Source organism: Balearica regulorum, chromosome 15, assembly GCF_011004875.1.
Source record: "Balearica regulorum gibbericeps isolate bBalReg1 chromosome 15, bBalReg1.pri, whole genome shotgun sequence".
Taxonomy (NCBI): Eukaryota; Metazoa; Chordata; class Aves; order Gruiformes; family Gruidae; genus Balearica; species Balearica regulorum.
Genome location: NC_046198.1, coordinates 10,122,546 through 10,147,268, shown reverse-complemented (window position 1 = coordinate 10,147,268; position 24,723 = coordinate 10,122,546). Strand labels below are relative to the sequence as shown.

General features: G+C 49.0%; 1 protein-coding gene across 3 annotated transcripts in view; it reads right to left on the bottom strand.

Annotated features, from left to right (window-relative positions):
- Positions 1-24,723, bottom strand: part of CACNA1H (calcium voltage-gated channel subunit alpha1 H) — a 253,542-nt gene that overhangs the window by 116,238 nt on the left and 112,581 nt on the right. For all 3 annotated transcript variants that reach the window (XM_075768013.1, XM_075768012.1, XM_075768014.1), the window contains exons 3-5: positions 9,448-9,560; positions 6,307-6,440; positions 1,494-1,591 (exon numbers count right to left, since the gene is read on the bottom strand). In XM_075768013.1, the coding sequence (XP_075624128.1) occupies positions 1,494-1,591; positions 6,307-6,440; positions 9,448-9,560 (345 nt within the window). The remainder of the gene's footprint in view (positions 1-1,493; positions 1,592-6,306; positions 6,441-9,447; positions 9,561-24,723) is intronic.

Sequence of the window (24,723 nt, the reverse complement as noted above, 5' to 3'; positions counted from 1 at the left end):
AAAATTTCACCTAGACCTGCAGGCGTTTGGATCCCTGGGCCTCGGTTTAATATGCACGTAAATCCTCAAATTCCCCCGGCTTCTGCTCTCAGCCCAGCTAAATCCCAGCCTGAGATTCCCACTATTTCAAGGGAGAGCTACGAAGGGCTTCATGGATTTAAATCACTTCACAGAGCGAGCCTGACCCTTGCCCCAGCCTGAAACCTCGTCAGGACTCCGAGCTGAACACGTGCCAGCGTCCCTCCGCTCCTCCCCATCGCAGTGAGGCCACGGAGCAACCGTGCTCAAAATCCCGGAGGAAAACCGTGTTGTGCTTTCAGGCTGCTCCGAAACCCTGGTAACAAAACCTCATTAGGAAAACAAAGCTCCGGAGGGTTTTGTGGTCCCTTTTAGCCTCTCGTTTCTTTTCGTCTTGTTTTTAACTTCTAATGATGTCACTGTCGAATTTACAGATTTTTTTTTTAAAGAAAAAAATCCTGAAGAATTTGAGCTCAGAGAGAAACTTCAAAGGCTCCTGCGCGTAAAGATCCATCTGTTCCCTTGCATGTTCATCTGAGGTACTGGAACTGAAACCCTTCTGGGGGAGTTTGTTTTGCTGTCCCTAGATGTGCCCACACGATGGGCAATTAGTCTAGGCAGGAAGTTCAGCGAGGACTTGCGGGGCTGTGTCATTCAAACGTGCTTTTAAAAAGAACAGGAAATGTACTTTTTTTTTTTTTTTTTTTGGAAGGAACCTCTATGATTTCCATACAATGACGTTGCGTTTTGAATTGAGTGGATTTTGGTTAAAAAATGATGAAAGCGCTATGAAATTAGTGCCTTGCAAAGGCTTGCTCACTAGACGGCTGATACTACTTCAACTTGTTGGTTCGTCTTTCAAATTGGATTTAGAAGACAAGCAGCTGAAGCCACTTGAAAATGGATTTAGGGGCCACTTGAACTTTCCATCATGGATGAACCCAATTTTGTTCTACATGACAGCAAACCCTCTGTGGTATTTTACCAGCAACGGAGGCTGCTGTGCTTCTAATCCCGAACACAAAGAAATGGAAAGACTTTAAATAGCTGAGAGGAGAAAACGAACCGTCCAGGGCAAGAAGATCCTTCTTAGACCTGACCTTTCCCCTTACTTTATAGGAACTTTGTTATTTACTTCACACTAGGAGCAGAGAGTTACTTGCCTCAAAGAGTTCACAAAAATGTTGGAAAACAGCCACAAAAATTTAGCACCCCAGGTCTAAAATCTACACCCTTGCCCTTTACCAACACTGATAATCATTAATAAATGATCTCTAACTTGCCATTAAAAATTAAAATAAATGAACTTGCTCTCAGCAGCAGGGGAGTAGACTACTACTGCAAGGCTCAGCAGGCAGAGAGCCAGCTGGGGTGGCTTTATCCCCCTGGTTTTCCCAGGGGTGAGCAGGCAGAGCCAGAGCTGCAGCCGGCCAGCCTGGCAGCGTGGCTGCGGTGCGGTCGCAGGCGATACTTACTTGGGACCCTGTTAATGGCTCGTAGCGGCCGAAGTACCCGGACAGTGCGGATCGCAGACAAACTCACGTTGTGTCCGTCCAGAGAATACTCCATCATGCTGCGGGGGAAAGAGGAAAGGCGTCAGGATGTGGGATGCTCGGTCTCCGGGCACGAGGGTGTGGGGGCTGCCCGGGGTTGGGGTGTCACTGCCTGAGTGCCTTGGGAGCAGCAGCCCAGGCTTGCAAAACCACCCACTCTGTGTTTGCAGCTCATAACGTGCATCGTGCTGTCAACAGGGGATATGAGGGATATTTCAGGCTCTAAGGGACTGAAAATACCCACACGAGCAGCGATGCTGCAGGGGTCAGCAGGCAGACGTGCTCCCGGGCTAACGAGCTGCAGGCACAGGTAACACACAGGAAAGCAGGACTCGGCATCACGAGGAGCTGCAAAGTCAGGGCCACAGCAGTCGGGACAGAGGGGGAGCCCCCACCTATCTGCTCAGCTCCCCCAGCTGTGCTGCTCTCCCCTTCCATTAGCTTATCGTGCTCCGGCCGGTGGCGCATCTGCAGCCTTCTCGGGGAGATGCTGCACAACTCCACGCAGCTCAAAGTCAATAAGATGTTTCTGATATTATACCCCCTACTAGCACCCAGCGTATTTTCACGCCAGCTCATCTCTCCCCCTATGACAAAAATGTGAATAACCAAGCCGACAAATGACATTAAAGTAGTTTGGTTTCCATTTTATTATTAAGAATAGGGAACATTTTCTTTTTCATGCTCCGTCTCCATTTCACATAAACATTTCTCTCCCAGGCTGGGAAGGATGTTAAGTCAAGTCAGTTTTCTTGCTCTTTTATAGCAATGAGTGGCAAATGTGTGTAGTGTTGTTTTTTTAATGGGGTTATGGCTAGTTAGCATGGCTGTAATTACAATTTATGAGTTTGACTACGGGGAAGCACTTGTAAATATGTCACAAATCTCTCACCACGCCTGTTCAAATAACATAACAGCATCAAAAGCAACCCTGTGAGTAAGCTATTGGATCCCATGGAGAAAGAGCTTTTGTTTTATTTTTTGGGTGTTTTGTTTTTTTTTTTTTAAATAAACAAGCAGATATGGAAGGAGGAAGGGAAATATAAGCTGAACTGCTGGAACCAGGCACTTCAGAAGCTTCAGTGGAAAAAGAAATTTTCAATTGAAGCATCCTACAGCCAGGATGGACCAAAATCGTTATGTGCCATCAAGAAGCAACAGCTGAATGGATTTCAGGCAACAGCAGAGCGAAGTTTGGTTTCGGGCTAGCCTTGCTCAATGCATCGTTGCCCGTTGTGCCCTTGCTCTGCTCTGCCCGAGCCTTGCACTTCGTATTTGATGCCTTGCCCTGCTCTACAAAGTTTAATTGGGAATATCTAGATGTTCTGATGCTTGCTTCTCTTTTGTCTTTGTCCTGAAGCTGCTTGTTGTAACTCTGCGATACCACTGGCATTGCACTGAGGTGACTTTGGCCCGTTAGCCTTAATTTGCCGTGGCGAGGCTCTGGTGTTTTTGAGCTAGTTTTAGTGATAACCTTCCAGAGATATATTTTTTTTTCCTGAAGTAGTTAGTGAGTCTTTATAAATCAAAACCACCTTAAAGCTTGTATGTAGGAACTGAGCCGAGCATGATGAATAGCTTTAAAACTCAGCACGGCACGAAAACAGGTTTTAAATCTAACGTATGTTCATTAAGCAGCCCGGAGCCGCATGAAGGACCACACAGCAGGAAAGCCATCGGAAATGCCCGTTCACACCTGCGTCGAGGGGCCTGGAGCCAGCACCAGGTGTCTGCTCTAAACAGACCTTGCAGGAATAGACAAAGCATTGTTTAAAGTCCCTGAAGTGAACAGCACCAAAGCCCGAATCTGTTTGCTGGCGTGGTCCCAATCCAGCACACTCACAATTTATCGGGTGACTGAGTAAGTGGATTTTAGTGTAACTGATACAGTTTTTGAACTACTAATGGCATGTAAAAGGAGTACGAAATGCTCCAGCGGGAGCTGGTGGTGTACTCCAGAGAGCACGTGCAACTATTAGCGTGTTAAAGGGCCAGCTCCTGGGGCCTCACTTTTACTTGGCCTTTGGAGTTTCAATGGGGCTGATAAAAGACGAATAATCCAGGATTTGGGCTAGGAAACAGACTTTCTGACCCTGATACTTTGGACTTCCGTGATACTCCATTTAGGATTTGAAAGTAAGTTTGGAGGGGGATCTACATCACCCACCGAAGCTAACCTGAACCACTTGATGGATTCCATACTGGACCTTCTACAAGCAGTGAAAACATCTGAAACCTTCAAGAAAAAAATCAAAGGTTTCTTTGCCAAAGCCAATCTTGGAGTCTTGTTCTCATGTCACACTTGTAAACCAAGTATACCCTGGAAATCCCCAACAGAAAACTACTAGAGCTGGAAGTTTTGGGTATGCAGGGACCAGAGGGCTGCATGGACTGGCACTTGGTAGGTGATCCTCTACAGCCTCTGGGTACTGGAAAAAAGGAGACACAAGCATTTGTGATGTCTTCTACCATGAACAGTTTCCAGTCCTTCAGCTGTCAAGTTAAAGATGTCCAAAGCATATCATATGAGCCTGCAACGTCTCCAGGGACTGGATGCACAAGAAAACTCTGGTTTCAGCTCTTGTGGACAACATTTTTGATGCTCGGGAAATGCCTTCAACTTGGCTGCTGGACAGACTGAAAGGTTGTAAGCTCCATTCGGTCTGAAATTTTCCAGGGTACATTTCTCAGGCGAGCAAAACATGAAAGGGTTTTCAGTGCTGGAACAAACTTCAGACACAATCTGTTGCTAGAGGCAGAAGATATGTTTATTTTGTAGTTTCCCTGCTTACCCTCCGCTTTCTTTGGTATACTTGCAAGTAAGCCAAATCAGCTTATTTGAGGAGACCGAACAGGACAAATGAAGCAGGCAGCACTGCCTATCATTTGTTTCCCTTATCAGAAAAAGTCTCATAACTACTTCATCACATCCATCCACTTGCTGGAAAAAGCAACTCTTGTTATTCCAGTAGCGTGCTCCCTGCTAAAACCACCTCCAGTTTTAGGAGCAGACACTGGATCAAATGGTGGCGGTGGGAGAGGTGAAGAACCTCAGCCCATCACGCAGCTTTTCCTTGCCCTCCACCAGCATTTGGGGCCAGCCCAGCTCCCAGCCCAGCCTCTCTTCTGAGGGACGGGAAATAATGTCACGGGTATGGCTCGAATACACCAAAATCACCTGGGGATGGCCCAGGATCAGCCAGAGAAGGGGCCCTTCCTCTTCTCATCTTCAGCCTGAGTAATGCCAGACTGGCAGCAGGGGTTCCTGGCGGGGTGTCCTGGTGCTTCTGCTGTTTTCCTTCTTCTCAAACATATGCCAGCCACGGAGGGTGGGGAAACGCCCCAGAAAACTACCAAATTGACTCACCAGCCACCTTCCCCCTCATCCCAGGTGCTAACAGAGATCCTGGTGCCAAACCTGACTCCGAGGTATGAGCAGCGGGCTCAGCCTTTCTGCTTGCATGGGATGTTTTATTCTCCCACTTCACTGGAACAATCTGTTTGATGATGTGGGGAACCTCTTCTCGCCCATCAGGAAAGCTTATCCCACAGGTTCAATGCGGGGAAACACTGTCGGCACATTGGCTATGGATGGCAGATTTCTGATCCCGAGTTCCCCCTGCAACCACAGCCTTGCTTTTCCCCTACTACTTCTGGCTTAAACGCTGCAGCAGCTTTGGAACGAAAAAATAATTAACTGCTTTTGTTGTCCCTGCTGTTCTTTCCTGGGCTGTAACCACATACGGGTTCAAAGGAAGCTCTGCTCAGGAGAGCTCATGTTTTATTCAAACCGGTAAGGCCATTCCTAATTGTATTCCAGACAAATAACATGGAGCAAACCAAAATTCCATTAGTGCAGTGAAGATTGTACATCACTAACGTAAGGGTAAAAATGCCCCAACATATTACAGGAATGTTCTAATTAACCCCAGGCTGGTCATTATAAGCCCAGGAATATAGAAAGAAGGCAGAGCTCTGTAATTAAAGCAGTCTGTCCCTTTCTAGGGTATACTAAGCAGGTAAGAGAGCCCGGGGTTTCTAAAATCCATTTATTTATAGAAAGAACTTTCAGACTTGCCAAGCTTTTAGTCCACTCAGTTTTTCCCTATGGGTGTGAGGGAACTGGTGTCAAAAGCACCCGATCTTCCTTATATCTGTCTGTTAACACATCCTGCACAAATAAGCAGCTGTGGGAGATGGTATTAAAATGTAAACTGAGAGAAGTTTACAGGAGGCATTTGCACTTGTAATTGGGTCAACTTCTGGCCAGCTTCTTCCACTGGGATTTCAACCTTCTGAACCAGATTTTTGGGCTAGATTCTTCTTTTCTGGCCAATTTCTGCCTCTCTGTCTCAGTCTAATGGTGTCACATAGCAGGAGCGGGGCTGAGCTGCTGTGTGTTTTTTCCACCTGAGACAGCAGTCTTAACCGCGAGCATTGGGACATACCGGCCATCGCAAGGACGAGATCAGCGTGCACTTGATTTGACAGAGACGACACTGGCAAAAGGATTGCTACTGAAAACCTTTTGCCCTGACATTCATACCCCACCCCATAATCCGGTGCGGTTGCCAGAGGTGAAACCAAATGAGACTTGTGAGACTTTGCTTTGGCTTGAGCCTGGCAGCTTTCACAAGACATTATGAAAACCAGCCAGGACAATCTACAGATTTGGCTCTCTGGGGTTTTCTTGCTTTCACTGTGAAGAGTAAATTTATGAGGTTTTGTTACTGACCCCGCCATCACGATGAAGAAGTCCAGGCGATTCCATGTATCTCCAAGGTAACACTTCTGCCCGAAGATCCCCAGAGCCACCATCTTGATGACCATCTCCACCGCAAAGAAAGCGAAAATGAAGTCGTCAAATGCCTAGAGACCAGTAAAAGATTATTACAGTCAGTTCTGCTGCGCTCTGTTATCAGGGAAAGGGAAGGGGAAAGCAGAGACAGAAGCGCTCCCACTGCAGAGGCACTCTGTACACCCTGGCAGACTCTGCAAGGCAAAGCACTGGTACCAAAGTGCCACCTACCGAACTCAGAAATAAAACCTGCAATACCTGATGGGTGATGGCAAGCCCTGAACACAGCTCCTGGGTCAGTCTACTGCCTGGGAAGCATTATCAGCTTCTACTGATCTACTGACAAAGATACAAGGACATGGCTCTTGTACAGGCTGCCTATGTTTCTTGGCGTTTAAAGCCTACGCGTTCAACAGCAGCTGGTGGTTTGGTCCGTGAGGTCTCAGTAACTTGGAGTGGAAGCTGCGTGTCCAGACTAGGCAGCTCATACCTCCTAGAAAGACTTTGTCCCATCTAATCCAGGGGGATGTGCTTCATTGCTGATGCCTTCATGGACTCTGAAAGGGACCAGGTTCCTACCCACAGACCCAGATACAGCTGGGAGTGAACGTGCACACCAAGCAGAGGCTGATGCAGGAGCTATAAGGGCAGTTCTGCTGCATGTGAGGAAGGACCGGAGCGGTTCCTTGTGGTGCAGAGGCTCAGGGCATCCTGCTGGCAAGCCTGCGTGCCCACGAAGGTAAAAATTTTGGGTTTTAGATTACTATGAAAACAAAAAGAGAAAATAAAGGTGTGCAAATTAATCCAGTGATGCCCTATAGGATATGCTTCAGCCTTTACTTAAAGAATGACTTCTGTAGGGTGGTGGGGACTTGGACAGCTGTAATTTCTCCAGCCTTCTTGGAGGCTAAATGTGCATGCATGAAATGTGGATGTAGTTGAAAATACTGTGAAGTGGACTCTGTTGAAAATACTCTTCTACATGTTGCCTGTAAACTTGAACATCAGGAGATACAGATTGCTTTTAAATCATGTGCAGAGGCTTTCCTGTTTTGAATAACACACTTGATAAAGCACAGGAACTTCTCGATCTACAGACATGACTGCTGCTGTTCAAACCAATGATCATACTGTTTGGTATTGTGTCTCTGGCACTTTCAATTTGAGGTCTGAGTGGATTAATGGTAAATTATGAGAGCATCAACATAGCAGCCAAGTTCCCACTATGCATCCACGTACCTTTGCGTGGCTGTGTGCAAGCACCATCTTCTTTGGCTGTTTTATCAACCAATCTTTCCCTTGATAAACTACACCGAAGTTTTGCTCGATTATTTCAGTTCATTTAATAACTGGCATCCGAACGCCTCCATAAAGGAGTTCAGGCTTTTCTACCTCATGTTCTGGCTTCCATTCCCTCCTGCAAGCTGTGACAGGGTGAGGGATAACGATGGGTTTACTTACAGCCCTTTTCTGCCTGCAAACCCTTCAGGATAATACTTCGGGTTTTGCAAATATATGTTGTAATCATTAAGCCGCTACTAGAAACCAAATTCAGTGCCTGGGCTCCTTGCAAATGTATGAGTGTCTATTCTGAGGAGAACAGACCATGCAAGCCGTATGATTGCAACCTGATTAAATGATGAAAAAAAGGAAGCAAATAATGAGCATTCAATAAAGTCACCTCCTCGTCCAGGCAGGATTCCCTTTGTCTGCCTGGACATTTTGGCAGGGACAGGCATCCTCCAAGGAAAGTCCCACGTGGGTGAAAACATGCAGAAAGACAGCAGGCACATGGAGTGTAACCTTTCAGGTGAGATCGGACACTTTCCGATGGGCTCTCTGGGGGCAGCTTAGCCCACAGCCGCCTGCAGTGTGGCATTTGCTGGATGCTGCTTCACACCAACCCTGAGCCTGACCCTCTGAGACGATCCCTATGCTGGATGCCTCTGGTGGCAACAGTTCCTCCAAAATCAATCTCATTCCATAACAAACCTAGTGGGTTCTCAATTCATCTGGTTTACTTGGCTCTGCATTTAACAGATCCTCTTCTAAGGTTGAAAGAGGGTTTGATGATCAGCTCTGCTATTCCTGGCATTTGCAGGCAGTTCTGGACCAATCTTTGAGAGAGGCAGGAGAGATTGGTTGGAAGGATCCCACTGGCCTTCCCGCATGGCTAAAACACTCAAAGGGAAGTACAGCAGCAGATCTGTGCGGGGTTCGAACAAACCAAGCCTGTTACACTACCACATGTCGGTAGTCCCTGCCTAGGTTGATGTAATGCATTAGAAACAAGGGAAGTTGGTTCCAAGCCTGAGAACCGAGTTGCTGCAGGAAACCCAGCGCCAAGGTGCAGCCCACACACCAGATGCTGCCGGGATGTGCTTCCAAAACAAATCCTGTGGGCATATGGCAGCGAGGGGATTGCCAGGACACAGCGAGGGATGAAGTGACAAGCATGATGCCCCACTAAGCTTGGGGTAGCCAACAAGGGTCTGTGAGCTTTGTACGCGTATGCGTTTCCCAAAGGTCAGTTATCCCGGCACGTGGCAATGCTGCACTTCAGCTGGTGGGCTCTGCTGCGGAGGAGAAGGCACGGGCCTGTCCCGTGCTTTTTTGTGCACAAAGGAGGGAATGAAATTGCAGAGTCAGCGGTGTCGTACTGCACAGATCGGACTGCAGCAATCCAAGAGATGCCAGCAGCGAGCTGACTGGGGCAGAACAAACTGACTGGGAGCAAGAGGTTCCCTGTGGCATTGGCCATCCTGTAATTAAATGTGTTTCAACACTTCCAGTGGGAGCTGGATGCCCAGTTTTGAGTCCCCCTACCCTTACTGGTTGTGTAGAGAAAGGATCTTGCTGGGGTAAGTCCAAATCAGTCAGCCTTCGGGTCTCACCTAGGACCAAGGCAGCAGGTCTCCTCGGAGGACAGACTTTGCATTGGAAAAACCATCCCTATGGGAAGGGCTTTCATGGCTGGATCCTGGGGAAAAGGCACAAGATGGGGGTCCCAGCTCCCGAGATGGCCACCCCACCGCACCCCGCACATCCCAGGCAAGCGGGGCAGCACGGGATCCTTACCTCCAGGATGGTGCACCGCTCCGACTGGCACTCCACGTCCTCGCAGGGCTGGAACATGCCCAGGGTGACGCAGTTCAGGAGGATGACCAGCATGCTGATGTGCTCGAACCAGGTGAGAGCAGGGCGTTAAGGAGAGCACAGGCTTCAGTGGTCACGGGGAGGGGGGAAGCTGAAGCAAAGCGCTATTTACATGTAAAAAGCCTTCACTTTCTCTTACAGGACTCACCAGTGCTCAACTGCACTAACGTTAATAGTTTCAAAGTCGTAAGTGGTGATTTGCATCAGAGCAAAACAGGCTCAGAGCTTATGATTACTGCTGCTGGTATGACTATTAAAAATAATAAAAAAAGAATTTGGGGAACTAAACAGGAGTTTCACAAATTAAGCATGAATGAGAGAACTGTTCTTAGGAAAAATAATTGGAAACATCTGTGTATAAATAAACCTTTACGCTTTTCAAACACACAACTGTGCGTGAGCAAGGGATCACGGAGAAAGAAGCACATAGACATTGTCTTATTTCTGATAACAACATTTCTCCTGCTCTGGAAACCTGAACAAAAATTCCTACTGTATTTATCCCTGCTGCTTTTAGAAGTATTTTATCCAGCATTTTAGCAGTTCAGCATAATATTTATCACAGCATAACATTAGGCAAGTGCAGGGCTACAGTCTCAAACTACTTTTGCACACACACTCTCATTTATCCAGACTAAAAGAAAAAAGAGAAATCAGCAGGGTCAGGTCCTGCAGCTTCCCTAAAACCTGAACCCAACCCACTTCTTGTTTTAGAGAGGGCTTTAATTTGAGACTTCAGAGCTAGGAATCCCTTGGAGCCCATGCTGGGGACCAAACACGTCAGACTTGGAAACCCACTTGTCTAAAATGGAGAGTTAATTTTCTTCCTAGTAGCAGGTCTAGTGCTGCAGTTTGGATTTAGGATGAGAATAATGTTGATAACACACCGATGTTTTGGTTGTTGCCAGGCAATGCTTACACCAAGTCAAGGACTTTTCAGCTCCTCTCACCGCCCTGCCAGCGAGGGGCTGGCGGTGCACAAGAAGCTGGGAGGGACGGCAGGACAGCTGACCCCAACGACCAAAGGGATGTTCCATACCATATGATGTCATGCTCCGTATATGACTGGGGGGAAGCTGGCTGGGGGTTTGGACTGTGGCTCGGGAATTAGCTGGGCATGAATGGTCTGCAGGTGGTGAGCAACTGTGCTGTGCATCACTTGGTTTGTATATTCTATTATAATTATCTTCCTTTTCTGTCATATTAAACTGTCTTTATCTCAACCCACAAGTTTTGCCTTTTTTTTTTCCCCAATTCTCTCCCTCTCAAGGGGAAGAGTGAGCAAACGGCTGTGTGGATGTTTCAGCTGCCTGCTGGGTTAAACCACAACACCCCGTCAGTGATGCAGGAGGAGCGGGAGCAGGAGAAGCTCCTGGCCACAGCCCCAGAGGACTTGTGCATCGCTGAAATACCAACGTCGGTTTATTTTAATTTCTCCCTCCCTTCAATGACTGCTTTCTCATTTTTGACATCTTTAGGGGCTGTTTGGATCCCCTTCCCTTACACCTAATTAGGAACAGAGCGGTAATCCTGCTCCATAGAGAAAACAGCCCGCATCAGACCCAAACAAAGCCCAACCCGTGGCCATATCCTACTTACAATATTTGCATTGCTTGATGGGATTCATGTGGAACTCCCTGTAAACAGGGCTCCTGCGCTATTCCCAGGGTGCCTGCAGTTGCATTCATTTCTCTTATTATACTTGCAGATATTTTCTTTTCCTTTAAAGTACAAAAAATAAAAGCATGTGGATTCTGAACTGTTAAAAAAAGGTGTAACTATGCTGATGAATTAGGTCTCCTGCTTCTCCCAGAGGAGGGGAGAGCACTGGCCCAGTACCTGGTTGCTCCAACCTTGCTCCGTCCTGCCCTGGGACAGTGACCCTGGGCTCATGCCGGCTCCATCCCCTGCGGCTCCAGCAGTGGGGAAGCTCCACTCCTACACTTTTCCTCACCACAAGATGATAAAGCTTTTGAATCCACCATCCACCAAGGGTTGCTGGTTGCTTTACTGCTGTCCATCCTGCTCACCACTGCCTGAGCCCTTGTTTCTAGCAGAACCCGTCAAGAATTAGATTCTGTTTTCTGTTAGAAAACACTGATATGTCAAAAGTGAATTGTTGGTGTGGACCAGTTTTTATGGCAATGTTCAGTTAAGACAGACTTTTTTGCATAAAACGTGGGAGAGTCTATCCCCAGAAAGACAGAGGCACAGCCCATTGCTGAAGGGAATCCTCAGTACGGGAAACCCTGAGGGATGCCGGGGTCTCCCACACCCCGGGCTCTTCCGGCTTCTGGGTTGGTGCCTGTTTGCCGCTCAGATCACTCTCATCATGATACAAAATGACAAACATTTCAAAAAGAAAATTTCCTGAGCAGAAAACTTGCCTGGCCTCTGGACCTGGCATCTGCCCCTGATGTTTGATTTCAGCAGTGACTGAAGCCTAAGGCTGAAGATGTTTGCAGGGTAAAGCCCCCGTTCTGCTGTGCTACCCTGGACCTTTGTTCAGGTGCTCTGCTCATCAGATCTCTAAAAAACTTCTTTTCCTTCTTTCTTTCTTTCTTTCTTTGAAATGATCTAATTGTGGTTTTTATGGTTAAATAATCACCTGCATGAGAAGAATTGTCACTGGAGTTGAAACGAGTGTCCCCATTCCTTAAAGACAGGCAGAGCCACTGCTCTCTTGTCCCATCAGACACCAAAACCAAATTCGGTGTCTTTCAGGATGCCAGAAGAGTTGTTTTAATTTTCTAACAGAAAAAAAAGAAAGGCTCTCCCCTAGCATTGTGGTCACAGACATTTAGAGGCTGTCAGCGTAGTCAGCAAGGGTCAGCCACTGCTGCGAGATGGAAAACGGCAACACTGCCACACGTAGATAGAAAAGAGACAAAAGAAAACTTGTGTTGCCTCTGAAGAAAAGGCTGAAAAGGTGGAACAAAACCCACTGTAGGGAAGGGTTTTGCTTTGGCTGGAGAACGGATTGGAGGAGGGAGGAGGCCCCTGCTCAGGGCTCAGAGGTTTCCTGGGGATGCTCCTGTCCTCCCTCATCCCCGAACCCTCCCGAGGGGCTGCGGCTGGAGGCTCTGAGCTGAAAGGTCCTGTCCCTGCGCAGCCCCTCCAGCCCATCTTCTCCTCCTGTGCTTGCGGCTCCCTCAAAGGCATTAAGCTCCTGCCCTATTTATTTTCACATCAGATTAATGACAGTGAAATCCCTAATTTGAAAGCGGGATTACCCTGAGTGCTCTGCCCTAATGGGACTAATCCTTCCTCCCTCTGGTGCACAGATATTCAAGGGAATTTCCATTCACTCCCCTCTCCTTGCTCCTGGCTCTGGAGGAGCCCCGAAAGCTGTGATTTAACCCCTGGCCAGCTGCTTTTCCAGAGCCCCCCGCAAAGCCATCTGGCCTTCAGCAGTCACGTGGAGATGCCCCAAATCAAAGCCCCTGGGCAGCGGGAGGTGATGCTGCTTTGCAGGGTGGGATTATAGAGGGCACCTTTTCACAGCATCCTTCCCACGGACCCCGGGCCAGTTCAAAATGCCCATCAAGAAAGAAAATCCTCATTCTGATAATGATGAGAAAACACCCAGAAGAGAAAAAGAGAGAGGAAAAGGTGAAAAAAGCCCGAGAGCAGCCCAACACCGGGTTGTGCCAGCACAAATAGCAAAGATGTGGCTGGAGACAGAAGTCCCACGGCACAGAACGGCCTCGTGGGTGACCCTGCAGCATTGCCACACACCCTGCCCGGCTTTTTTGCAACCAGGAGGTCAAAGAGATTGAGGGATGGGAACGCCAGACTCAGCCATATGGGGCTCCTGCTCACACCCTGAGCAGCACTGGTGCTCATGCTGCTGGAGCTGGGACGGGACTGGTTCAGGACTGGCTCGGGACCCTCCTGGTCCTCAGCAGCAGTGGTGGCTGCGACCTGCTAAAACCTAAAACTGTGACTGTGCAAAAACGGGTACTTCTGAGTTACCATGGAAACTGCTGCTCTGGAGGCCACCGAAGCACCACCCAGTTTAAAAGCAGCCACCTTCGCGGCTAGGAGATTTGAAAAGAAAAAAATGCAAAGAGGACATCTAGACTAACCGCTGGAGGCAAAGATAATTGCAAAAGATTTGCTTAATATTTCTTCCTCTGACACAAATTCCAGGGTGACGACATCTCAAGTGTATCTATCTGGGCTGAGCTCAAATTCCCTGGGCACCCTTCGGGCAGGAGCTGGGGAGCAACAGAGCCCTGCCCGCCCAGAGGGACGGCTCCCGGCCACACAGCACCACGCTGCAGGATCGACACAGTCTCTTACACTAAAATCTAGCCTTGAGTTTAGAAGTGGCAACACAGAAACCAGGCTCTGCCCCAAAATGTCGTTGGGCCCACCTGCTGTTAGCGCAATGGCTGATGCTGATGCTCTCTGGCAGCTTTTCACAGGGTTTTACTGGAATCACCTCCAGGAAAAGACCAGTGGCTTGAGGATGAAGAGCTCTGGTTGCCAGAAGATGCCTCAGCATGGGCAAGATCCGCTTTTCCCGCTGACCTCTGCCGTGCCAGTTTAGCTGGTGAGGCCTTGACTGGATTTAAAAAGAGAGATGGGAATGCAAGGGGTTGTTGAAGCAGTTGCTCAAGCAAAGCTCAAGTGTTTCCAGCAGTGAAACCAAATGGCAGGAGCCCAACACAGAGTTGAGGTTGGGTGACCAGTCGTTGGCTGCACATCACTAGTCACTGCTATCAGTGCCAGGGGGTGTGTTTGAGGAGTAGGCAACCCAAAATAAAGCTGTAGAGGAGCTGTGCGTGTGTCCTGCCCAGAGGGAGGGCTCCTGGCACCTCCTGCCTCTGCCACCGGCAGTGGGGTTTGACACGGCTCCTCCGCACTGAGGCAGTGACACGACAAGACTCCTAAGGACATTACTGATTAATTAAAGAATACAGCTGACAAACACAGAAGAAAAAATTGTCTTTAAAACTGCTGTCAGGTGGGTCCAGAGCAGAACGGGATATCAGAGTCACTTTGCATCTTAGGATGCAGAGCGGAGCGACGATGCCTGCACTGGCATGGCATTTCATAGCATCAACAATTTTTCTTAACACGGTGAGTGTTTCCTGAAGACAAGTTTGCATTTGGCCTCTGATTTAACTTTTTATTTTCCTATCTCCCTTTTTAAAGCAGTGCACTTGTGACTTTTTGCATTGCTGACCTCAGGCCCCAAAGCGAGGAGCAGAGGAATGGGGCAGACCCCGGTGTCACCACGCACCCCCCGGCCAGTGGCACACAGACCTGCCCAGCGGTCCCAAGGACAAAACCCAGAGGGAGAACTTCAACACCCTGGCATCCAGAGCCTCGCATTTAACTTTAAAAGAGACTTAATTCTGTTGAGTTTATGGCAACAGAACAAACCTAAGCAAAAGCAGAAATAAGCTATGTCCTCACCAAGCTCACACTGTACTTTGCATCTGTTTAGTTCAACAGGTTTAGGCACAGACCTAATTAAACTCTAATCCAGACCAGCCAGGCCTGATAGCTCCATCTCCTCCAGAGATGGTCTGTACACCGTGATATGGACGGTCGCAGGCAGAAGAAAAGAATGGCATTGCTGAACTGAAAAACACCAAACCCAAGCCCAGCATGTCCCAGCTCCTTCCCACCATAAACCTCCAGTTCTTGGCCCAAAGAGAAAAGTAAAATGAACTGCAATGATGCAGCTTGGATCTCTGTTTCATACATTTTAGCCAGCAAAACAATGTGGATAGTTCCTGTTTCAAGAAGACTTTCAGATCTTTGCACATTTGTGCAATGCTGTAAGGGGATTTCTTGGCCTGCAAGTCAAAGTCCAATATTTTCTTTAAAAATTTGGAGGCCCCCTTAAATATAAAAATGAAAGAAAAATAAACCGCTTGTCTTGTTAGAAAGCTAGGGCTTCGATTTCTCTTTTAAAATTGCATAGGTACAGAGGAGACTGCCATGCCTGCAGCCCTGGTTTGTGTCTCGTTCATTTTGCATCAGTCATTTCCCCTCTCCAAATAATGCACAGAAACCTCCAGTGACGTGGGGATAGGTCAGGCTCAGACGTACCATAACGCAACCGGTCTCCTTCCCTAGGCAGTTCGGCCAGTCTGCGCCTCCCCATTTTCAGGGAAATAATCTCTACCATCCGTCACTCTCAGTCTAAAAATATTTCTGCAATAAACACAGTTAAAAATGCCGGGACCGTATCACCACTGTGTCGCAAACTCCCTTGCTTTCATCCCATGCCTCGTGATGAAGGACATGCTGCTTCAAATTCCCAGGTCCTTCAGAGGGATTAATCTCAGCTTCATTTAAAAGTTCCCCCCCCAACACCAACCCGCATTTCTAAATGCCCATGTTGGAGAGAGGCAGGAGCCAAAAGCCTGAACGGTCAGCAACTGAAAAGCAGCAAGACAAGATCATGGCGCTTACTATTTTCACATAATCTTATTATTTTTAAGCCAGTCAGGGGATTTTGGAGACTTAACCCACTATTTTAAATGCTCGGATTTGGCAGTATTGTGATTATTATTGTTAACGTATCTGTATGTGCTGCGCACGATGCTGAGGAATAACACAAAGCAATAAAAGCCAAGTTATAGTTACAAGGAGAACATATGTTTACAGGAGAAGCAGCCAACTGAAGTTTCAGTTTTTATAGTCTAAGATGTGACTAATGCACTAAATATACACACACACACACACATATATACACACACACACGCATCTGAGAGACTGGGATTTTCAGACCGCTCTTGGTGAGCTGGGTGTGTACTGCTCACCGGAGAGCAGCAGGACTTGGGCATGTAAATCCTCCTTTGCAAAACCACACCTTTGTTTTGCCTTTAGAAATGAGACTGGTCGGAAACCTGAGCACCTGCTCGTAAACCACCCAACCCGGCATCTCGCCCCCGGCCGCCGCAAGAGCGCAACTGGCTGCAGGAGGAGAGCTTGGGGATGCAGAAGAGGGGCTCGGTCCTCCACCCGAGTGGTCCAGCAGACCTCGAGGCCACAAGGATGCCCACCCGCATGGTCGGACCACAAAGCAGGTGCTGCACGAGATGGCAACAGGGCTCCTGGAAGCCACGGAGCACGGAAGCACTTGCAGGAAAGGGTGATGGGGATGCGGGGAGGGCAGGGGGATGAGGGCGGGCATGGTCACTGCCTGGTCCCCACGGCACTGCCACCGCATCTGTGTGCCCATGTCCTCTGACTGATGGATGGGCCACCTTGAAAGGTTTGCGTATGGGTGGGAAGCAGCTCCACTGTAGGAATATTGACTTAAAAGTACTTAGTGCCTGTTTTACCAGTATTTAGGGGTGCTACCCAAATACTGGCAAATTACAGTAATAAAGCTTCCCATCCGCTCATGCCACCAGCGACAAAAATATCTTTAAAAGTTTGCAATATCCACTTCATCCTATATGTTAAGGAACAGGAAAACAGCCCAAACTCAATGATATTTAGTAAATAGGAGCAGGAAAAAAAAAAAAAAGAAAGAAAAAGAAAGAAGAGAACTGGAAGAAAAATGAGTCAGAATAAAATTCCCAAGAGGCAGCGCTGGCTGGTGCTGGCATAATTTTAAGGAACATTCTTATTTTTAAAAAGTTGATTGATTAAAGCTATTTTTAGTGCCCATACTGCACTGGATCATTCGGGTTCGTTTGCTTATGAATTGTAAACCAAAATGAGGCAGCTGCACTTCAGAAATATATACCTCCCCAACAGCACCACAAACATGCAGACCAGAAGCAATATTTCAGCCTGAAAGACACCAAGTTGGCATGTTTTTGGAGATGGGGCTGACTGCAGAGAATTCTTGTTTAAGAAAGGATTAGCCTGAGTTACTGGAATAACTGCATCCCACTAGTTTGCTATAAAATAACCATAATGGGAGTCCAACCCAATACCAGCCCCAAACGGACCTTGAGCAACAGGCTGTTCTGCTGCTGTGCTGCAGGATGTGCCTTTCTCCCCCAAAATGCAAGTAATTCCCCTTGCCTTGCACAGCCACAGATCGGGGAGCTGATTTTGGGGCAGAGCTCCTGGATCTGGCCTCGCTAGATCATTTTTTTGGCTGAAGCATGGCAGGTTGCAGCCCTGGGCCTCCCAGATGTGCCATATGTGCTTCGGCCAGAGCATCCCAATCCTGGAAGACCTCCCTGTTGTGATGTTCATCATCACGCGACACAGAAACCTTGGTGCAGCTCCCCAGACCCTTGCACAAACACAGCTTTCTGCAAACCAGAGACCTGTTGCACAGTGGCCACGTTCAGCGCCCAGGTTGCCCCCATGCCCTTTCAACACCTCCTCTTTGGTTTCGGCACTCTGGGGCAGCACCAAAGGCGTTTGCTCTGAAAGCAGCGAGGAGTCGGCAGTTGTTCTGCCAGGGAAAAGTTGCTGGTGTGCAACCGAGCCACCGCTGCAATGGCCAGTGGCCCTCAAATAACGCCCCCTTACCGACAAATCTCGGTAATGACTGTAATGCAGAGATCAAAGCTTGTTCACAGATCATTCAATGGAGGCTAAATCCATCTCGTTATGCACCTTAAATCATTCACCTTGCTCAAGCCAATCTTTTGGAGCCATAATGAATTTAAAGGCAGTTAACTCCAAGTCCTTGTCATGTGTCATTTGTCAGACAGCTTCATTCTCCCTGCCTGTTGTCACAGCTTTGTAAGGCTGTTACAAGACAGGCGATGCAGCAAGTCACAGCTATTGGGGATTAAACTTCAAACTAAAAGGATGACACAGGCATAAAAGCACCTCGAGGGGTGCACATGCTCGCGCTGCCTCCCGATGCGGCTCAGTTGATGCAACGCTAATCCCCCCTGTTCTTGGGGCTTTCCAAGCGTAAAACCAGGATCCGTAAAAGCCGATCGCTACCGTTGCTCTTCCCTGCCACGTACCTCCCCAGCACAAACCTGTCCTGGTGGATCTCGTACTTCCCAAACAAGCTCAGCAGGGAAATCAAGGCAACGCAAACCGTTGGTACGCCCAAACCCAGAGGAAAAACCTCCCCAGTCAGCCCGCCGGCACGCATCACCCTGGAAACATCACCTCCCCTGTCTGTGTTAAATTAGTGCCTGTTGATGCCTGGAGTGATGATAGCAAATGGATTTAGCATGTTGTTAAGGCATCCTTAACTGCTCCAAGATGCCCCAAGAGGAAACAAGGTTGCATCGATTAAAGTGACATAAATGGACTTCAGCACAGCTGTGCTGCACCGGGCTGGCTCGGAACCTGCCCTCTGAATTTTCATTTCTGCTATATGATGGAAAACACAGTTTTACATGGTTTAAGTTCCGCAGCTGGAACTTCACAGCCAGGCTGTGCCAGAGGAGTCGGGATTAGTGTGGGTTTTTTGCCTGTGATGACTGCCCTGAAGCCCTTGAGTGGGGGGTTCAGACGACCCAGGAAAGCCTCTGTTCCTGCCATTTCCACATATCGTGATAAAAAGCCTCAGTAATTCAAAACCTCAGTAAGTCAAAGGTGCAATTCCCGACTGACGGTGCACAGAGATCTCAGGGCCAGGACCAGAGATCAAGTCTCTACCACTTTACCCAAAATAAACTCAAATGATCTCTAAACACATCACAACCTGTTCAACCACTGAATCCACTAAATCCACCCAAATGAGAGCATTTCATGCTCACTAAGTTCCCAGCCATCATTTACCCAGCAAGGAGACAAGGACAGAAACAGTGTTTTGCCTAGTCCCCTCCGCCTGCGTGACTCACTTGATTAAAATACATATAAGCACCTATCTAAGCAGTGACATGCGCGGGTGAGCAATCAGAGCAGGTAATTGCTCGAGAGAGACGGGTGCGTGGGCGAGACGCCAAATTCTCAGGGAAACGGGTCACGGAGGGCAGAGAGCCGCAGCCGCATCCTTGGGGGCGGCTCAGTGTCATGGCAACTCGGGGCTGCAGCTTGGCTTCCCGAAACCATGCTGCTGGGGGTGAACCCCGGGCAGGGGATTGAGCCCTAAATATCTCCTGGGGTTTATTTTGCTTTCGGGTTTTTGCTTTCTGTCTGTGGGTAAATGCAAACATGCTTTTCCCGTGGGGAGGCACACAGGTGGGTTCAGAGCAAATACCACTGGCCTCATGCAGCTGGTGCGTCAGCAGGTCTGGACCAAGCACGGCTTCCCCAATTAACACCAGTATCCTGATGAATTAGATAGGCTGAGGATGGGAAGCAGTCTTTCCCCATGCCCTCGGCACTGAGGAGTAAGAGCTGTCACCCACAGGGGACCACGCAGGTGACAAACATTACAGCATCCCCTTCTGAGGAAGGTCAGAGCAAAGATGAAGCTGCTCTGGGGCTGCAGTTCCCCTGGAAACACGTCACCTTTGCATCCCATTTGCCTTTTCCCTACACATGCCCCTAGCAAAATGCGTGCTGTTCCCAGCCTGCGCTCAGCTAAATTGCTCCACCAGCTCGCTGCCTCAAAAGCGCAACCCTTGGGAAGCCAAACTCAGCTGGAATCCTGCAAATAAAGAGAAGAGGGTGACTCTGTCTTCTCTGCCTCATCTATCCAGCCAGGGAAAAAGTGCTTTACAAGATAAAGCAAGCAAATAAATTAAACTTTGCAGAAGTGCTGTGCGGTGGGTAAGAAAAATCCCTTTTTACAGATGGGAAATATCAGCAGAGGAAGAGGTTGGAGGGATGGTTTGCGAGGGCGAGCGCTCCTGCTCGCAAGCCCAATTTGCACCCACACAGTGCGGTACAAGCCAAAGGAGACAAAATACAGCCCCGCGTGAGTCACCCAAATTGGGGGGGGGGGTGTCAGGCAGAAATTGCACCCCATCCTGAGCCCCCTGAGCCACCTCTCAGGCCAGAATAACTGGTATCATCCACGCAGGGACAGCAGGACCTCGGGCCGTGTTTGCATTAGCAGGATGATAGCTGGTATTTCCCATGAGAATATCACTTGTGGGGATGCCGATCTCACCCCAGGGATTATCGGATCAATCGCTCCGAGTAACACTCTCGCAGTGGGTACAGGACTCTCATCCCTGCTGCAGATGCCCTTCAAACCAGGATCGCAAACCTCCGTGCAGCTGCCTGAGATGCCGCGCGGAGGGCGGATGCCTCGCTCTGACCTCATCCAAACCCAAATCCTCCTCCAGGCTTCCAAGGGCAAACAAAAGGCCAAAAGATGAAAGATGCTGTAGTTATTTTTCCCCTCTGTCCTTCACTTCAGCTGCAGACAGAGCTGCGTGGGACTAAAGATGCAATGTGCCTCAGTAACCCTGGGGATAGCATGAACTGGCCTTCAGATGATAAGGGGACAAGAAAACCCTCCTGAGGGACCAGTGGTCCCAACGCCGCTCTACCCGCCCCAGGAAAGGGCCTGTGTTTCCCCAGCATAGGCTCCTCGATACTCACTTTGTGCCGAGATGTCCCATGCTGCAATAATTTCAGGAAGAATTTTTAATCTGATTCTCAGGGAACAGAAAAATTGTGGGTTTCATCCCTACGTTAGATGCTTCAGGCGTTAGCATCTCATCATGGCATTCAGGGCTGGTGCTTGCAAGGGCTTAGAGAGCAGCCATGGAGGTTTTTCCTTGTTTCTACAATTCAGCTTTGGGCCAAGCTTTCTATAAAAAAGGGTAAAGTTTTAAAAAAACCCTGACCTGCTGCATTTTGGTCTCCCTCTGTAAACCAGCCTCAGCCATTGCTGGTTTTGCCATCGGGGTCCCGGCCAAGATGCGGTGACGCGCAGTGGAGGGGCGACCTCCCCCCCCCAGCAGCCAGGATCGATCTCATCACAGCATCAGAGTAGCCTGGGGTGTTTTCAAAAGTCTTAAATATTTCATTTATTATCAACATTGATTCCTGTTTTAATCAGCCAAACTGCACCCAGAGGGAGGGATGTTTCCATCAGCCTGATCTTATCTCCCTCCACTTGAGTGTTTCATCTTAAAATTGGGTCACTCGCATTAAAATTTTGTTGCCTTTTTAAATTCAATGTGCCCCATAGCCTTCATCTGGGATTTCTAAATATTTGCAGTCAAACGGGATCAGCCCTGAGGAGAAGGTAACGACTCGGCAGGGGATTTCTTGGCTTCAATTAGCCCCATGTCTGCCCGTTTCCAGTCACGCTCGTGGCGGTTCCCCACGCGCTGGTGTCCGTGCCGGGCAGGAGAACCAGCCACCATTATAAGTAATGATTTCTCTGACAGCAAACAAGGCAGAAACTCAGAGCACGAATTAGACAAGCACTGGGGCTCTTCCCCCAGCCGGGTATGAAGTATTCAAGAGCCGAGGAGGGTCGTCATGCTTTAACAACACTGCTTTGACTCCCGCCCTGCCCCTCCTCGCCCGGCTCTCACCCCGTGGGTGATTTAACCAGCGACATCCTCGAAACCTGCCCGACACCAGCTGCCTGAGGACCCAGCATTTTCGGTGCACAGTTAAGTCCTCATCCTCTGAAGGGATCCAGCCACCGGCTGCTGAGCTGCTTCGGGCTGAACTTCACAGGCTTTTGGATAAAGCCAAAACACTCTTTGCATAGAGGAGGAAATAACAACAACAGTAACAGCAGTAATAACAGGGAAGCAAATGGTCTATGGAATAGGATGAGCAAAGGACAAGTGTGGTGTGGCATGGGGAGGAACCATGACCCAGCCCAGGGATGGAGCTGAAGGCTCACCACCACAGCAAAGTCCTGCTGCCCACGACCCGGGGTGGAACAGGCTGAGTCACCGAGCAAACACCACGAATGAGCAGCAAATGGCTCCGGCACACCAGAATAAACCTGGTCCTCCGCTCATGCACAGCAAAAATCAATTCCATCAACATCAGGACAGAAGGATCTGATAGGAACAGAGGTGGCAAGGGTGGTTGGGCTGGCTGCCCTGTGCTGGCAGCCGGGATCACCGCCCCACAGGTCCCCAAGCTCTGACTGCTCGTCAAGACCTGCTCTCGTGGCCTGGGAAAGGGTTTGCCAGAAATTTGGTCAAAGTTAAGAACGGCTGGGTGGTTTTTTTAAACGGTATCAGCATCAATAACAGAAGCTGCCCTTCTTCCCTCACATAGTTAATGCTGTGTCATAGACTTGGCTGCCATTATCGATATCAATATGACATCGGTGTCCATGTAAATGTCACTTGGTAGTAATAATGTCAACGCCGCAGTCCCCAGGGTCAACAAACAGCAATACCAAATGTCATCCAGCTGGACAGCGTTGAGTAATTGGGAACTGCTAATACAAAGGTAAAAATCAGGGACGCACGTGGGGCGCGAAGTTTGTTTAGAGGAAGAAACTAAATTCACAAAGCTCTGACAGCTTCTGGACTCAGTCCCGCTGCGGCTCTTACTTCTCGCTGCCGCCGTGGGTAGGGGCTGCCCGTGTGCTCTGTCCGCAGTTGCGCTTTACCTGGGCACAAATCCACACCGGCCAGTGCCTGCCGCCTCCGCGCTCCCACAGACGCTTTCCAGCCGCTCTCGGGGAAGGGAAAGGCTCAGGGCACGGCCACCCAGCGCTGCCCTGCCAGCCCCGTGGGGCCCTGCGTGGCCAGTTCCCGGCGTAGGGGCCCTGCGTGGATTTCTAACGATTCTCCCTAGGGTTACTCGGAAAGTAGAGGAGAGAAAACATTTCGCAACTGCAATTGAGTGAAAAGGGAACGCAGCCGTTGTCTGGCAGCGCATTTAGTGCATGGGGGGCTGAGGAAAGGGAAACCTGCTTGAGGAGCTGGCAGACAGCAGCGTGGCCAGCTCAGGGCTTGGCAGGTGGCTTCAAAACGGCAAAATGTTTCTGACTCATTGTCTATAACATCTGTTCCTGCCATGTGCTGTGCTGCAGAAGACGAATAGGTCCAAGACGTGTGGCTGATCCGCACAAGAAATGCCCTTTTAACCTCACTGATGATGTTCAGATGTTTTCACTGCAATTCTCAACTCATGCTTGAGCTCAGTGAGCAAAGTTACCACAGCTCGATCGGTCTCTGTGCAGCGGTGACTGGCCTGGGGAAGGCTTTCAGCCTCTGCCAAACACCCCAATGCCCCAAAATTAAAGAGGGTCAGTGCAATTTTGAGTGAGTACAAGAGCACAGCCGGGCGTTTGCAGTGGTTCAGCCGACCGCACGGCACAGGGTTTGCTTGGGCCTTCCCTGGGCCCGGGGTGCAAACAGCCCCGAGGCAGCAGCAGCTCTGCCAGAGAGGAGCCGCAGCCGAGCCCTCGGGGACTGCTGAGCTCCCGGCACATCCTGAGCCGGGCCGTCCACAGAGCTAACTGAGGTGACAAGTGGCAAACATAAAGGGCAATAATAATTGCAATCATTATAAGCAGATGGGATTTTGGTACCTTCCACCGCTTGCCATTCACTGCCTGCTCATCCTCAGGACTCAAGGGATGTATCTGCTACAACGCTGAGTTCAAGGAACAGCCGTGCTGACATTCCAGCACTGAAAGTCCCCAAGGTCTGCCCCAAGACAACCTCCACGCTTACTCTTCTCAGGCAGGACAGCTGCACATTTTAATTCAGTTGCAGGAAACTGAAGTCCTATTCCCAAAGAGCCATGCGCTTTTGCAGCTGGGGTCTCATGATAGATTTGCATAAGCAGCAACATCCATCACGGACGGATAAAACTTACCTATCTCTACTGCAATTTGACGGATTGACCTGCTCTGTTAAAAGAGAGTATTACTGGGAGAGCAGAGGGGTTTTTTTCTGACTGCAATATTGAAAAAAAAAAAAAAGGAGGAAAATAAAATAAAATCCCCAATCAAACACTTCATGTTATACTTGGATCCATGGCACATTCTTCTGATGAATAGAGGCAATTATTTTTCAGAATAATTTAAGCAGCTCTGATTCAAGGGGCAGTTTAGACTGACATTTAAATGAGCTCAAATTTAAACTGAGCTGTATTATCAGCTAGTGATTTTCTACTTACTGCTTTAAATAACTCCGTGTCCCATGCTTGCAATGTAATAACTCCCCAAATTACAATAATCTCAGGAGGCAAAGGACCTTAATGACAGAGTGACCCGCTTTGCCATGGGAAGTGCTCTGGGTTGAGGCAGGTGACGGGGACGCCATCCAGCAGCGCAGGGTCCCTGCGCAGTCAGGTACTTTACGGTGCCAGAGGAGGCACATCGCAGCATCCCAGTGCAGGATGGTGCTGGTCTGGGCAGCGTCACAGTGTGGTTTGAGGGACTTTGGAGTTAACCTTCCTCCCTGA